General features: G+C 35.4%; 1 protein-coding gene across 1 annotated transcript in view; it reads right to left on the bottom strand.

Annotated features, from left to right (window-relative positions):
* Positions 1 to 8642, bottom strand: part of LOC131682240 (collagen alpha-1(XI) chain-like) — a 39135-nt gene extending 30493 nt beyond the window's left edge. Inside the window, exons 1-2 of the mRNA XM_058963596.1 lie at positions 8596 to 8642; positions 7725 to 7985 (exon numbers count right to left, since the gene is read on the bottom strand). Coding sequence (XP_058819579.1) covers positions 7725 to 7890 — 166 coding nt within the window. The 5' untranslated portion in view covers positions 7891 to 7985; positions 8596 to 8642. The remainder of the gene's footprint in view (positions 1 to 7724; positions 7986 to 8595) is intronic.
* Between the last annotated feature and the right edge of the window lie 9492 nt (positions 8643 to 18134).

Consider the following 18134-nt stretch of genomic DNA (forward strand, 5'->3'; position numbering starts at 1 on the left):
TTTTTGATATATTCTATTTAAATGAAACTATTTTCAAGACTAGCCTTGGTCGGGTAGATTAGAAGCCCAGTTAGGAAGGATTTTTGGTAATCAATAGGATCAAAATATAAATTTAAATGATTAAATCAACTGAAGGAAACTGCCCACAATTTAATTGATTAAAGAAAATTGTCTACAAATCGAATGAAAACACTGATTACTAATATCTTCTAATTTTCCTTCAAATCGCCAGTCGCCATGCATGTGTCGTTCACCGTGCAGTTTCAAAATCACGAAATTTAAAGAACTAGCTCCCTAAATCCATCGGAGAGATCCAGATCCCAAATCCTTTCGTTTCATCGTTTTATTGAAACATTCCAACTAAAGTTGAATCAAAATTTTAAATACACCGTAAGTTGATCATATAACGTGCACTGGTGCCAAACAAATGTCCTCAACTACTTATTCTCGTTTTGTTGGTAATAGTTTTATATTATTTCTAAATTGTGACGTATTTAGATAGGTATTTTTACGGTGACTATGAGGGCGGTTTTCATTTTGATAAAAAAAAAACAGGATTTGAAGTCACGCCAAATCCACCTAAACGCACGGTAACTGGGGACTTGACGGTACGTGAAATTTGTTTAATGTATTACCAAAAGAACTAGAAGGTCTACCTTCTGATGTCGCAAAAAGCAGAAGCAAAAAATATTGCTACGCTATAGCAGGCTACAGGCACCAGTGAATCAAGCTAGCTATTGTTCTATATCAGTGCACATACAAATTGTATCGTTGCCCCCGGCTGCGGAGTAAAATGAGTTTGCCAAATGAAGCAAAAGTGCCTGTGCTACGGGATAACACGAACAGTTAAGGAAGTGGAACAATTAGTTAAAGTGAAAATGGAGCTTAATCTCGCTGAAGTTACCTACATTCAGCTACATCACGTAAAAACTGTGTTTGATCACGTTTAGAAGCTTAGCACAGGCCGAAAACTTTATTGCAAAGAACAACATGCAACACGAGGTCGAATTTAATAACACCAGAATCAAGATCCCCGTGCATATGGAAAACGACATGGTGGACGTGCGTATCCATGATTTGGCCCCGCGCACGAAGGAGGATTTCATCAAATAAATCATGTCGCAATATGGAGAAGTAGAATCTATTACGAATGACACCTGGAGAAATTTTTTCTCCGGCATTCCCAATGGCGTTCGTATTGTGAGAATGCGAGTGACTAAACCAATACCTTCTTACATGACTATCGAATGCAAATCACCGAAGGATGGCGTGACCTATAAGCAAACAACGCTAATTACATATCCCGGGCAGACCCCAACATGCCAATTCTGTAACTATACAGCCTACTACGGAAAAACATGCGCCGAAGCAACTAGTCAAAACTCATCTACTACAGCCAACTCTAACAAGCAGCCATCGATACCTTCAGATAAACCTAAAACAACGATTCAATTACCCAATAATGCAGGTACAACGACCACGACAACCGCTCCCAAACCAACAACTAGCATCGCCAATAAAGAAGCAAATACCGATGAAGACGGATATACAACAGCGACCCATAAGAACAAGAAACAAATAAGAACCTCTGATCGTGAACAGGAAGAAAGCAGTACCGATGACGACATGGACGGGAACGATAACGCGAGAGAAGGCAGACTGAATGACCACCAAGCGGCCTCACCGCCAAGGAAAAAGATCTCAACACGCAGCAGCAAACTGCGTCAACAAGATCTGGCAGACCGACATTCTTAGAATTTTTTTATTTTTACTTATTGTAAAAAAAATTAAAAGACCCACGGATCAGTTGTGCTAACGCATTGAGCCGTTTCAAATAAAATTTTAGATTGAAAAAAAAAGAAATATTATAAATATGAACAAGCTCAATAATTTCAGCATCTCTTTATTCCGACATATGGACGGGTATACATCGCACTTACTTCACCTCTGTCGAAGAGTAACGTAGGTGTAAGGCCAACTTTCTTTGATGATTTCTGTTGTTCTGTAGTTGAGTGCCCAGAAAATATAGAACAGCTGCTCTTGGGTCGATTTCAATTTATTTATTATTTTTTCTCTCTTTTTCTTCGTGATTTCTGCTCATCTCTCTCATTTTATTCCATAACGAACACAAATAAAACGAAAACATGAAATCGAAACATTAATCCCAATTTATTGACTGTAGACTCAACTAGTTACAACATTTTAGTCGCTCTCCGTGATAGGCTACTGATGTTTGTTCACTGTATCGTCACGTCGTTTTTAGACTTACATGGACATTAATTGGAAACCATCGAAAGAGACAGAAATGCTGCTGCTTACAACATTAAGTTTATTATGATTGATTGACTAATATGTGGTTTAGCATCTATTGACATCCGTTGAAAAGTAAGGATAAAATCACAACAGATAGTCCTACCGCTACTATGTACGTTTCTGTATGTGAACAACATTAGTAATATACGACGGTATACAATTCTTGGGTTGATGAACACCTCAGAAAAACCGCTGTTTTACCACTTTTTGGCTTGTTTATTTTTTGGCATTTTTCTTGCTTATTTTTCGATTGTTTAAAATATCACTACTTTGCGGACTAATAATGTTTAAATACGGACCGCATTCTCCGCATAAAATGAAATTGAGTGTCAACAGAAATACTATTGCATTAAAATGACGCGAAAACAAAAACTGTCTTCTCGACTATATTGTCATCAACTAACGGAAATGTTTTTGTCTAGCACGCTTGAGTGAGATGCCTGATGTTTCTACTAAGCGTACAGTGCACTAACCTATTACAGAAATTCAATCTGCTTATGCTTTAACTAACTTTATTCTGGCTAATCTATAACATAATATCTGAGTTTTGTTAGACACAACCATTAGCGATAAAGTTCTCATTTTGGGACAGTTTTTGAGCTCACTTTTCTATAAAACTTCTGCAATTTTATTATATATTTCGTTTATTTTATTCGGTTCAATGCATTAGCTAAATGAAGCCTTGTGTCTTCAATATATTTCCATGATGTGAACAATGAAAGTGATAAAACGTAAATGGTTGTCCTACAGATCTCGTGCGAACAACTAGCGATTGCATGTGGAGAACTATTTACTAGGCTGAGAAATATTTTTCCTAACCAACAGTGTCGCGGTGGTGTTCATTTCTATCTCGTACACTTCCTTATCATCATAGTGGTTACTGCCATGTCCATGTTCGCGAATTTCTGACGGGTCACGAGTGTCGACTTCCTCAATGATGGTGCCGACCGTAGATTTTGAGATACTAGACGCAGTTTTTGCCGTCAATATTATCCGAACAGCAGCCAAATTTTGGCAAATGTTTGTTTTTCAGGAAATGGTTTTGGAGACTATGTATATGCAAAGATATAATGTGTAAAATAATACTATCGCATTCAGTTTTTACGTGCAGGGTCAGGTTGGAGGAAATATGTCTGTTCACCTAGATTTTCACCACAAAAACACCATTTAATATACTTCCTAGATGTGTCCTTTATAATGAATACCATTTTTTCCAAATGTGACAGGAATCTTTTAATAGCCACGGTGCAAGTAAGTGGTATCAGATCTTGTAGCCGAGCATTGATTTTCTCATCGTCCATATATATGAGGATCAACCACATGTTACAAGTTGTTATGCAAAATGACTGGTTTCGCCTGGGCTAATTTGTTAAATGGCATCAGCACTGAACGCCTGACATGGTTAAACTCGTTAAAGGCGATGTTCGTAAGCATAACCTCCATAATCACCTTCAGCAAATATTTCACATCATTAATGTTGCTCCAGCCAAATACGGAGGCTATTGACTTCAGGTCTTTTCGCATAAGATCGATCTTATGCGAAAAGACCTGAAGTCAATAGCCTCCGTATTTGGCTGGAGCACTACTTCTTGCTTCTGCGACTCAATCATTCGACAGATCCCCACAGCAAGAATTAAAGTAACAGTTTCGTTTGTCTTCCGACGAGTCACACAATATGAAGGGAACTGTTTTATCACACTCAGCATACTGAGTAGATATCCTGACCGCTGTCTTCGGTGGTTCGAAATAGCAATCTTCCTCACAATTCTCGCATTAATTTGTTGAAACCAAACAAGATACAATTTTTTTAAGAGTCACCGAAAAACATGTTGTTTCTTAAATTTATTTTTGAAAATTTTCGGGGGGGGCTTTAGCCCCCTAGCCCCCCCTCTGGCTACGTGCCTGATGAACAGCTTCAAAAGTTTTTAATATTTTAAAAACAGCTGTCTTAATTTTTTAAAAATGCAGTTTTCTATATTGAAAATATTTTTTCTTTTGAAACCTGTGTGCGAACTTTAACAAGTTTCAACGCTTATGAATCATTTAGAAAACAAGTTTTGGAGAAATTTCCCATGTAAAGCTAGAATAGATTCGGGGTACTTGTTCTTATGATCCAATGTCTATCAACTTTTGAATAATCTTGATAGATTTTAAAAGTGATTTAAAACATGAAAATTGTAATCATTTTATATAGTGATTTAAAACACGAAAATTATGTTAGTTATAGGGATATAGTATGTATAGTAGACCTCTCCACATTTTGAAAAAGTTTTAAAATATACATCAGTCAGCTCAGATTTTCGTTCTAGGTGTGAATTTAAAAACGTTCGCCAAAAATGGCTTAATTTGGACATTATTTAGAGGTATCTCCAATAAAAAATCGTGTTTTTGCTATGTTTCCATAGGAAGATCACTCACACTCTGATTTAATAGGCCCTACATGCCCACATATCATCAAAGGTTGTTCCTTAGACCTATCTTAACATGTTTTAACAGGTGAATATAGCTCTAATCGCAATAGAAAATATGTTAACTCGATTTTCATATATCTTTTCATTATCATATTTTTCCATGAATGTTGACAGTTAAAAATATTCCACTTGATTGGATTTCACTATATAAGGGTTACCTGTAATAGAAATGGAGAAAGGAAAGTACGAGATAGTCCGGGGTGAATTCATCCTCAGAGGTGAATTTGGCCGTCGTAGGGGGTGAATTATTCTTGAGTAATTATCTACAATTAATAAAATCGCCGTCGTATTTCATTAACGAACACCAGGGGACTGGCGGGCACTGGCGTTGCACTTTCAAGCACAAGTGGTAATGAAGCATGACATGCTCTCTGCTCGAAAATGTAATACTAGTGCAATCTAATGTCTCATTATTTTTAAATGAAGAACAACGTTAGATAACTCCTCAGTTGTGTTTGTTGATAATCTTTAACACGTGATGTAGAATAACAGGCAAGTTCGAAGGTGGGTAAGAATTTGTCGTTTTTTCGGTAATAATTAGGTCTCCAAATAAATGTCCTGAAGAATCTTTCAAAAAAATCCATTATTGAATTACATAAAATTTATTGAACATTGTAGCACAATATATTGAACAGATTTCGCATTTGTATTCTCAAATTCGAATTTGTATTCTCAAATAATACGGACATCAACGGGCAAATCGGACAAATATCTCAGGTTGCATTTCAAAGTAGAAGAAAAATACTGCAAAACCGGTATAAAAACCTGGAAGCTCTATCCAAGCTATAACCACAGATAACAGACGTTTAGGCTCGATTTGAATCGTGTGTAAATACCCGCAACTGAAATTCCGAAAAAATCGGACATCTGAAACACGTTTGGAAAACGTTTGTAGATGGCGCAGTGATCGATGCAATGCAGTTAGAGTGCAGCTGTCAAACAAGTGTAGCAAACAGTTGCGCAGATGGCAATAGTGAAACACGGGTTTCCAACTTTTATCAATTTGAAAGTTTACACAGGTTTTCGAAGAAATTTTGTTCTAGCCTAAACGTCTGTTATCTGTGCTATAACTAATGCTCCAAAGGCTATTTTTAAGAATACCTTCACAAGAATCACTGCCAAAGACAAACATTTGTTTTTGAAATATGATACCTTTTCGGAAAAGTTTTCAACAATCATGCATGTTTTATTAATTTGTTTGGTCTTATTAGAGGTTACGAAAATATTTGCATCAATTATGGAACAAAACGTGTCGTACAGAAGACCATTACATTATCCCAATATCCGAAATGAATATTGGTGTAAATTCCAAACAATTTGCATTTATGCAAAACTTCCCAAATGAGAGCTGTTTTTTTTGGCAAGACCAAAATTTTTGTACGTGAGGACACAATACCTAACAAAAAAGTTGCGTTTTTAATCTTTCGGATTCTTCTAGTCATTCCCCTATTCCACAGGACGGCGTCGGTTCAATATTCCTCCTCAGCGTACACGAACTTCTACGGTTACTACGGAGATAACACTCGGTACCAGCCACTTATTTAAGCATTCACGAGAGCCGTGTTGCTTTTTGGATTTATGTGTCTAACGGGTGCCAATTTAGTGCTGGTTCAGATTCATCTAACTACACACCAAAAAAATCTGAATTTTATCGTTGACGTAATTGCAAACATGACACAATTCAACAAACCGTAATTTACGAAATGACAGAACATTACCGTGTTCCATTTAATTTTACATGAAACATATACTTTACATGCGCAATGACTTAAAATTACACTTCCTACCATTCAGAACAAACGCTGTATGTGGAGTAAAATTACATGGTTTACGAAATTAAACGTCATGTAAAATTAAAATCAAACGTAAAACTAAGTCATTTTTGATGCTCGTATATGTCATGGTCAGGAGACGTAAATTTACACTATTTTTTCTAGGTGTGTAGCATTAAGTTAGTGTTAGTTACTGACGAGGAGAATCCGAAACAATAAAAAAACGAAATTTTCATTATTTCGTCGCTTCAGTGTAATTTATGCAGGAGTCAAAGGAGTCTTTTCAAAGAGATGAAACAATTGAATGGTCCAGAAGAGAGTAAGCATTTTTTCCGTAAAATATTTTTTACATTTTTTCAATTGTAGTAATCGACGTGTAGTGTAATTTGAGAAATCAGAAAATTATTTTTAGTTTTTTTTTGCTTTTAATAATCAAAGTTGAATATTCAGGTAACTATGTAATATTTATTCCCAAAAGGGAAAATTGAATTTAAACAATTTGCGCATTACGGGCACAAGACCTAACTTTTAAGTTTGATAAATTTTGTTTGTAATCCAACTCGTATGTAGCTATGACCGACTGGGAGTCTAATTAGATCATATATCTAAATAAGTCCCCAAATTAGCACTAGTTAACTTTATCTAGTATTTATTGGGGACTGATTTAGATACATCGTCTAAATAGACTTCTAGTTGGTGCTAGTTACTGACGGGATGAATTCGAAACACAATAAATTAAACTTAATTCAGGAAAATCCACTACTAGCTGACGTCCCGTTTTACCGTTTCCTGTAAAAAATGAAAATTATGGTTTACCTCCTTCTAGATACCAGCCATTGCAATTCATTTGTATTAGTTAATTTTACTTAATATATATTTGTGAGATTCGTTACGTCTCAACTACATTATTCCATTGATGACCATGCCACCCCATAAGCATGTATCTAAGGGAAACGCATCGTATTTGCCTTATAGTAGGTATAGAACAATACTGCTTATGTCAATTTTCATAGTTTTCACCAACTAAGATCGCTACCATACTTTATTGCCTAGAAACTTTTTTTTTTGGTTAGTAAGTAACCAAGCATTTTCCGGACAATAGTTTAGGTTATTCAAACATAACATAAATAAAAAAAAATAACATCGTAAGTATATCCAGCAAACTCACCTTTGCTGAGAACCGCATCGCTGCCACTGAATTGACCAATAGCAAGGAACATAATTACTATATAAACACCGAGTTGTTCCACCGGCAAAACTGTACGTCGAGTCGATCCCAATCTTGTTTGCTGCCGTACGTTCAATCGTATTTCAAACATTTTAATTAACTGCATAATAAAGCTGGTTGCTTTTTACTCGCACTGGTAATAAAAATTTTGGGCCTTTTTCTCATACCATCCAATTTTTCGTACCACGTCGATTGATATCACTGCAAAAAGCCAGTCGAAGCAGAGAACACAATTTGTTAGAAACTGACCTTATCACCACGGGGACGGCAGAAAACCATGTCACTGGGGCACTTTCGAAATGTTTCCTCATACCACGAGATGACGTCGTTGTTTCGTTTCCACTTGGTCACAAAAGAAGTTTCTTATCTAGCAGCATTCGGTTCCTAAATTCAAACTGGACCCGTTTCCCAAGCAAGATGTTATCGGCCTAGGTTTTCACTAACGGGTTCTACGGGCAGAAATTTCGTGCTGATAACGCTCTTTTTTAGAGGAAGTGAATGATCTCTAAATGCTTGATGGATTTACATAATCCTGTTTAACTTAATATACGGAGAAAAAATATGTAGAGTATTGATTTTCTTTTACCAAGTCTAATACCAATAGAACAACTCAGCACAATATATCCTAAGCATGAGCCACAATTTCTAACAAAAACATTACTTTTTTTAATTGAAATTCCAATTATTTTTACAGCGGTGATTTAATATCCACTTCCTAACATTTTCTAGATTTACTACTTTAATCAATAATCTTTTTCACATGTTTGCACAACCACTTGATTCTAAATCCATCTTTCCAAATCACACTTACTTTTCGCGCTCGTCTTCACATCGACGCTGTTAGCTCTCGGAAAGCCAATCACCGACTGGCTTACTCTAAGCGCATATACTCAGTTTTCTAGTCTTTTTAAGTGTTCTCCATGCTACTAGAAATTCGAGCAGCTCAGTGTGGGCGCTTGATGATTACACACTGCGTTGAGCTAAAATTTCTGGCCAAATGTTTCGAGATTTTTCATTCATTAGCTGATCTGGTAGGGTCAATTTATACATGTAATATTCGAATAACGCTTCCTATTTCTTCTGTTTGGAACTGCATCCCAACTGAGAATTGGATTTAGATACACATTAACACATATTGAATTTGATTATGTAAAGCACGAGACTGTCCGGACGTTTACAACCGGGGTTAATTTGGCTGTCCTAGGGGGTGAATTATTCTTGAGAAATTATCATAAAATAGCATAATCAACGTATTATTTCATTGATAAACACTAGGGTAGGGGATTGCACTGGTGTTGCACTTTCAAGCGGATATGATCTCTGCTCGAACAAGCTATACCAGTGCAATCTGCTGCCCCACTGGTTTAAAAAACGACATGTTTAAGTTGTAAATGTTGATAATTTGGCGAGATAGATCTCCATAGGTACCAGCCCTGTCAAAACTGACAAAGCAGCAAAAAAAAATGTTGATAATTTGAACGAATGATTTAGAATAACGGGATAGCTGGACGGTAGGTAAGAATTTTTCAAGAGGATGGCGATCAAAATTTTCTTTTTTGCATTTCTTACAAAAGAAACGTATAGGATTTGCTCAAACTTTGAAACCGTTTTCCGAGACCTGGAGAGCCGAGTCCCATGTACCATTCGACTCAGCTCAACAAATTGGAGCAATGTCTGTATTAGGGTGTCCCAAAATGACATGTTAAAAAAGTCATCGGGCTTTGATTTTGTTAAAACGCTCCCTACTACTGGCGAATTTTGATTTTTTGTAAAATGGGCCGATTTTGTGTAAAATTTCAAATTCATGCTTGTTGAAGTGCTCCTGAACTGTCTTAGATTTATTCAGTATTTTTTTATTTTTCTCCAGATCCAAATGGAGACGTTTGGTTAGTTAGTTTATACAAATTGTGGATTATAAGAGCGGCAGAGCCTTTAAAACTTGATAAAAAGTTTAATTTTTGGTGTTTTTCATTAGTTTTTCTTCAAAACTGGGTATCTACAAAATTTTAAAAGCATAGAAGACACCTCAAATAGTTGAGCCAAATATAGGGGCGTAGTTTTGCTGAAGAAAGTGTATAGCTACGGCTAATGGAGTATGAGTTATATAAGTTTTTGTTATATAACCTTCGACATATTTAGCAATTCAACAAAAATAATAATGCTCCAAAAAATAAAACAATTCAAATATACTTAGGCCACATATTGTTTTTTGGAAAATAGAAGGAAAATGATTTAAAACGGCGTTTTCTGTTTGTCTTTAGTGCGTCAGGATCGGGTTTAATGAGAATTTCATGAATTGTTGTACCATCAATTATAAAAATAACGATGCCAAATCTTTAATTATTTTCTGAAAAGTTAATTCTCCATAATTACTTCTTGGAGGCTTATTCACCAAAACTATTGTACTAGAAGATGCGCTGTATTCTGTTGTAAAACTTTTTCGAAAATACAAAGCCTTGAAAATTGACTATTTCGGAATAGCGTAATCTAAAACGTAAAGATCAGTTTTTTTAACATTCACCCCACCCTTCTGTATTTTGTCACTCTAGGGTACCTAACATGGAAATGAGACTTTATATACAAAATCTGAATACGTTAATCAATTCGGCATACAAATATACGCCATAACTTGCCACTAACTCGACGTATTTGTTTAATTTTCATGATTTTCAACCCCACTAGGTGGTTGTTAATATACTAAATAATTTTTAAAAAATCGTCAAATGCTCATAAAAACCGATTCTGATGTAGTAGAGACAAGAAGAAAACGCCATTTTTCATCATTTTCCTCCTATTTTGCGAAAAACAAAATGCGGCCTAAGCACACTGAAATTGTTTTATTTTGTAGAACAGTGTTATTTTTTATGAATAGCATAAAATATCGAAAGGTTATCTAGCAAAAACTTAAATAACTCATACCCCATTAGCCGTAGCTATACACTTTCTTCAGCAAAAATACGCCCCTATATTTGGCTCAACTATTTGAAGTATTTTAATTTTTTTTAGACACCTAGTTTTGAAGAAAAACTAATGAAAAACACCAAAAATTAAACTTTTTACCAAATTTTAAAGGCTCTGCCGCTCTTATAATCCACAATTTATACAAACTAACTAACCAAACTTCTCCATTTGAATCTCCAGAAAAATAAAAAAATGCTGAAAAAATATAAGACAGAAGCACTTCAACAAGCATGAATTTGAAATTTTACCCAAAATCGGCCCATTTTTAAAAAAAATCAAAATTCGCCACCAATAGGAAGCGTTTTAGCAAATTCACTCCGAAGAAGAAAGTGGTCCTGATACCCTAACCTTTCATTTAAGAAGTGAGCCCGATGACTTTTTTAACATGATGTCATTTTGGGATACCCTAGTCTGTAAGTATGTGTGTATGGGCAGTAATGTTATGTAATTATCTCAGCAACGGCTGAACCCATCTTAACGAAAAAGTTTCAAATGAAAGGCCTGTTATTTTTGTTTTTGAATATTTTGTGCACTTTCTGAGATATGGGAGATTTTGTCAAAGCACAACATGTTTTAAGCAAATAACTTTTGGATACGCTAAGTGAATATAAATAGAAAGCTTATAAAAATACCTTTCGAACTAGCCATAGATCGTCCAAATCCGTTCACGAGCGGCGAAGATATTAAACATTTATTATTTATTCCTCACTTACCAAACTTCAATAACTAAAAAGAGGCCGTTTGATGAAGAGTAGGGGAAATGTGGGTAAAATGAACAGGTAGCCCAATCAAGTCAATGTTTGGTAAATTTAGAACAAACTTCACAGAAACCTTACCTGTCAAGTGTTCAAATTATATTGAAACCATTTATTTTGATAAAAATCTGCCGAATGTGTAATAAATATAATAAAAACCAATTCATGTCTGTCGCTGATGTTAAATTCGGCATGCAAAATATAAGGTCTTTTGAGGTGAAATTTTAATTTTATTCTGAAAATGGTGTTACGTCATAATAATTGAACCTCTTGCAGATATTTCGCCGCCATAAGCAGAGATCAGGACAAAATGGCTCAATCGGAACGGCTGTTTGAAAATAAAATTTCTAGAGGGGTGGGGGGGGGATTGTAGTGGGGGTTATATGCCGTCTTGCCACTCCAAGTACCAAGCCTCAAAATTAATCGGAACGCTAACTTCAAGTTGCTATATCTTCACTGTTCTTCAACAGATCCTAAAAGTTTAAACTCCAATTGATAACCCCAAGTTTGTAGATGTGTTTCCATGTCACAGGATTGCAAATTGGTTAATATTACGCCATGAAAATTCAATTTTTTCGTGACAAGTTTTTTCCTGTGTGTATGCAATACTTCCCTATGCTAAGCATTGCATACACAGGACATTTTGCAGGTCACTAGAAGGTGTTCATTTTTCCGCCACCACATGTTCATTTTACCTACACAATATAAACATGTCTCATTTTTGGACATGTTTTGAAATCAAAAATTTTATTTGAAAAAAATGTGTTTGTGTCAAAGTATTTTCACCAAATATGTACAAAACATACCTAACAAGAAATATATAAGGTGATTGTAGTATCTCAATCATTAATTAGTTAGAAAATCACGACTTTGCTTAACGTATTCATTTTACCACCAGTTCCCCTATTGCTTTACTAGTGTTTTGGGGGTAAAGCTAAACCGATTTTGAATATTGGGGTATGAAAACACACCTACGTGATTCAAAGAATTTGATTCCGAGAACATCTTGTAGAATTACGCAGTAATAAATAAACTATTTTTCAAAAATGAATATGTAAGTTCCTTTCGAGGACAACATAATGTGCAAGTTCACTTAAAAATGAAAAATTGTCCAGAGTTGATGTATTCCCTTAGATTAAGCATTGTGTTCAGCCGTGAGGTAGTGTTGGGTGGTACATTAATACATAGATCACAAAGTAATCCACCTAGCAGTGAGATAATAGATTTCTCATATAATTTATATTCATTTTATACACGTGCAGCACCGAGAGAGGCTTTATTTTTGAGTCCAAAATTCTAAAGAAAATTTGACTTCTCTTGCAAGATTTAGGTTGTACTGGTCATAGCGAAAAAATACCAGTTGCTTTATTTATAATAAGGTTGTAAGGAATCAAAATATCGTATAATATATAAAAATAATGTAACGTCACTAACCATCAGTTACCATTCCTCATACGCCCCCCCCCATCTCTGTATATCTCTCTTCGTGGTCGTGGTGATGACTAAGGGATCATCCATAAATGACGTAGCATTTTTGAGCGATTTTCAACACCCCCCTCCCCCATCGTAGCATTTCGTCACAAACTTCTAAATACCCCCCTGGTAATTACGTAGCTTGACTGTAATTTAAAAAAAATTAAAAAACGATGATAGTTATTCCCCTTTAAAAAGCTACGTAGCATGACAAGACCCCCTACCCCCCTGTCGTCACACATCATCACAAAATACAAAACTCCCCCCTCCTCCATGTAATGCTTCGTCATTTATGGATGGTCCTTAACAACTATTTTTCTATTTTGCTGCTCATTTCTAAAATGTGTCGTAAGATGTTCTACTAATCTGAAATATTTGTTAATATCCAAGCTAATCTCATGTGTGTGATGTGATTGCATAGATTTCAGAAGACAAAACAATTTTTCTGCTGTCTCCTTAACCCCACCCCTTCTTTGGAGCCGAGTGAAGATGATAATTCGGTAATTACTGACCCGGGACCCTAACCATAATACAATTTAGAGTTCCTAGTAAGAGTAGGAAAACGTGGAATAGCCAGTTTGCTTATAGCCTTCGTGGAAGCAGGTATCAAAGTTGGCGTGGGGTACATTTGTACCCCAGTGTACGATTGCCGTTAGTGTTTCGTCAGGTTTCGTGCTGTCAGTGAAAATGTTATTCGTTACAATACCAGTTTAAAGACTGGTTGTTTTATTACATAAGTAACAATTAGTATTATATAATCGTTTTTAATCATTTATTCAATTAATTTAATTTAATTTTGAAGTAGAAAAATAATCGTTCTCATTTTTGCTGATTTTTATTGTTTTATTGTTTATTTTTAATAGTTTTTCAAAACAATGACTCGCAAGTATAATTTGCGCACAGTAACTGCTCTAACAGTAACATTGCGTGTTACCAATGTATTACTGATCAGAAATATTTTTTCATTTCGATTTCTTCCCCATGTCGTGGGATTTTCAAAATCCCGATTTTTAAATCCGATCTTCATGATATACTTTTTCATTGACCTTATGAATTAGACAACCTTGTTTTAGTATTTTTTTAAAGTAGTTTTAATTGTGTTCCGGAAAGCAAAGGGTTTTCCAACAGAAACGCGAATGGTACTTTTATATTTAATGATCAGGTCAATTTATTTATCTTTAATGAGATATCCATTTCTAATATACTGAGGACCTTTTTGCCTTTCTCATATAGAAAGGTTATGCAATCACTCTGAAAAACGTCAACCTAATCCCGGCCCGGAGGGCCGAGTGTCATATCCCATTCGACTCAGTTCGTCGAGATCGGAAAAAGTCTGTATGTGTGTGTGTATGTGTGTATGTATGTGTGTGTATGTGTGTGTGTATGTATGTGCGTACGTGTCAAATAATGTCACTCATTTTTCTAAGAGATGGCTGGATCGATTTGCCCAAACTTAGTCTCAAATGAAAGGTGCAACCTTCCCATCGGCTGCTATTGAATTTTGGATCGATCGGAATTCTGGTTCCGGAATTACGGGTTTCAGAGTGTGGCCACACAGAAATTTCTCATATAAACTATAGGAAAAATTAAAAATAGAATTTTTATTTTTGATGCTAAATGTGTTCAAGGTGCATGAAACGTCGAGATTTGATGCAAACTGGAAAAAAAAATTTGACGACGATTCACTTTTTTGGATTTTGGCACATTTTTGCCTTTCTCATATAGAAAGGTTATGCAATCACTCTGAAAAACGTCAACCTAATCCCGACAAATTTTTTTTTCGACTCGCATAAGGTTTCTGGATTTTAACAGGGGCGTAGTTGATGGTTTACGGAGAGGGGTTACACCCCCCCCCCCTCTACTGTTCACTCCCCTCCTTTAAAAATCTCTTTAAATCACCCCTCAGACCACCACCCCATCCAGCCCTCATACCCCTCCCTTTCAACCCCATCATCTTTAAACCACCACTATATCACAAAGCATACCAATTTAAGCTGGGGAGTCGTTCGTTCATGGGACTTTCGCCCTCCTCACATACCCACCCCCGCATGACAAAATGAGTTAGCAAGCAGATAACATTGATCTAATGCTGATTAGGCTAATGGAGTATGATATTTTTTTGTTTCAAGTGTTTCACCGTCGTAACGTAGCTCATCAAGTTCGTGGCTGGCATGCCATTGTATATAAGTGCAAAGTGTACTAAGAATGTAATAGACATTTCCACAATTATGTTGAACATAAAAAGCCTCCGTGCCATAGTTTAGAGAAATGAGAAAGGCACAATTGCACCGCTACGTGGATTAAAACAGGTTTTTTAGTTAGGTTATAACCATAAAGTCATTCGCCTACACTGCAGAACTATTCTCCGCTTGCTTTTCTGTCATTCCACGACAAATTGCTTCAATACTCATAGTTTAAATATTTCTAGAAACGATAGCGTTTTTATTAATATCAACTTCCAAATTATCGAATGCTATTATTTTTCAAAACAGTCAAACTAGTACGCTAATAAAAATCTGCTTTTAATTAGAATCAAATCCCAAAATAAAAGTAAATTTTAGATCAAATGTACAGATTGTGTAATATAGACTTAAGAAAAGCTTGGCGCAAAGTAGCCCCAATTTTAGATAAAATAGCAATTTTTATTTAAAATGCGCAAAAAAATCACCTTAATTGAAAATTTATCTCAAAAACTCAACGTTGGGGTTAGGTATTTTAAACATAGAATGTGCATGCAAAGTTTGAAAAAAATCGGTTAAGTAGTTTTTGAATGGAAGGGAACACCGCAAATCATGTTTTTTACAGAGACGTTGTACAAAAAGCTTCGTCACCGATTCGTTTGTCGATATTTATGCATAGAAAAATTACAGCATGTTGTTGAAATGATACACTACAATGTACAAAAGTTTTGATAAATTGGCTTCACTCAAAGTTCTAAAAAAATCACAGATTTTTCCCCTTGAAACCTTTATCCATCGACCCCCCCCCCCCCCACCCTCCCCTTAATGATAGTTTCTCCATTCCGTAATTACATTTAAAATATTTCTTTTCTCATAAGGTTTTCATTGACAAAAGATAAAAATTATTAAAAATGGGTGTTCTTGTACTTTAATTTTTTAACATAAACTTTTGTTTTTGTGAAATATGCCCCAATATTATTTTCAGCGCATATTTTTACGCGCAAAAGTTTTCATTCCCTGTATCTCTTTCTCATATAGTTGGGCTGTATAAAATACGGTAATCGAACATTTTTTGTGGAAATGCTGCTTGTAAAAATTTCTATGCCCTTTTAAAATACTGCTCTTGAGTCAAAATGATCTCATTTACTGAGGAAAATGTTTAGATTTTCATGCCGGTGTAACGCATATAGTTTCATCGGAATCAAAGATGATCGGTAACAATTTTATTTATTTTCCGACAGATTTTCGAGGGATTCCTATAGAAATAAAATGGTACACCTAGGCAATGATGTGACACTTTTCGCTATAATAAAAATATGCAGAACCAGAAAGAGTGCTTAATACGGGAGCGAACAGCACGGAATAAAATTCGCAAGTGAGGAGATCAAGCATAGGTACCCACTCTTCGTTAGAATTAATATCTATTGAGCCGATAAGAGTGTGAAAAACACACAAAAGGCAAAAGCAGAGAGCTCACATGAAATAGAAGTAACTCATGCTGAATGACACATATTTATGAGTTCTTCGAGAGCGTGTGCATGCATAGTAATAGGGAGTGGATAGTGTAAGTCTCGCGCTCGCACATGAATTACTTTAATTTCTCGTTCATTCAGTAACGGTTACAAGTAAAAGTATGGACAAAATGGAAAAATTCCAAAAATGGATGAGTTCAAAAATTGAATAAATGGAGAAAACAAATAAATAGAAACCAAAAAGATATGGCAGAAAACGAAAACCATGGATAAAGTAAAAAAAATTGTGGAACATTAGTCGATTAATAGAAAGATAACTATGAAAAATGAAGTAAATAAGTAAATGGATTCAATAAAAATTATTGATGTTGTTCATGATCGACACGGGTTGGCTTTAGTTGTGATTCCCTGAAATTTGTTGATTTTTTCTGAATGCGATTTTTCTGATATTAAGATATACATATTCTTGCGGTCCTATGTTTTAATAAAAATTGGCTAAGCTTTGCTGGTGTTAGTAAAACTACTATCAATTGCACAATATTTCTTCAAAGTTGCAGGTGTTGCTCTAAAAACCCGTCGGACTTCCCGAATATTCAAATTTTGCAGAAGTTATCAAAATAAGAACACTTTATTGTTAATGGGTGTACAACTGTACTCACTATACCTGATCTATGCAAAATAAATTTACATTCGACAGTATCGGATTATCGAAATGTATATCAGTATTGCGGTAGGCTAATGGATCATTGTGTCAGTTGGTAAGTAGCTCTGACCGTGCAAATTATGGTCGAGAATTAGTTGCGAAGTTTGCCAGAGAAGAAGCTAAACATTCCGTAACAGGATAAAGATTGGCCTGTTACTGTTACTATTTCTTGTGTTGTCATAGCTACTTCAAATAATATAAGTAATCTATTTTAAACGCTCAGCATGAGCGACAACTTCCAGAGTGAATATGACCAATTTTGCAGTACATAACGTTGCTATTTGAAGAGGCTCTTTTACCACTCTGCAAAACCCATTCAAATGCTCGACATCTAGCCAAAAAAGCTTTCTACAAGATGTCAACGCAAACACTTCGAAACTACTAACTCGGTGTTTAGTGCTGATCTGTTTCGCGTACAGAGAACGCAACGGAATAACTATTAGAATGACTCGAGCACTAGGATCGCGTATGGAGGCGCCAAAAGACAACAACCAACGATAGCGATGAATGCGTGTGCAAAGTTATGCGATCTCTAGCTGCGTTTCGATTAATAGATTTTAATTGATATAACAGCTGTTTTGCCTCAGATTGTGGCAATGATTTGGCAAGCGATGTCACATGAATTGAGAGAGATGCGGTTTCTTTAATAGATGATATCATGCTCAAAATTAGTTACAAAGTAAGCTCAAATAGGGTAGGTAAATATACTGATAAATATTTATTAGCAGATACATTCGACAAAAAAATTCTACTTAAAATTAAAACAACACCATCAACTTGTAAAAGAAAATCATTTTCTTTGCAAT

This window comes from Topomyia yanbarensis, chromosome 2 (assembly GCF_030247195.1).
Source record: "Topomyia yanbarensis strain Yona2022 chromosome 2, ASM3024719v1, whole genome shotgun sequence".
Lineage (NCBI taxonomy): Eukaryota > Metazoa > Arthropoda > Insecta > Diptera > Culicidae > Topomyia > Topomyia yanbarensis.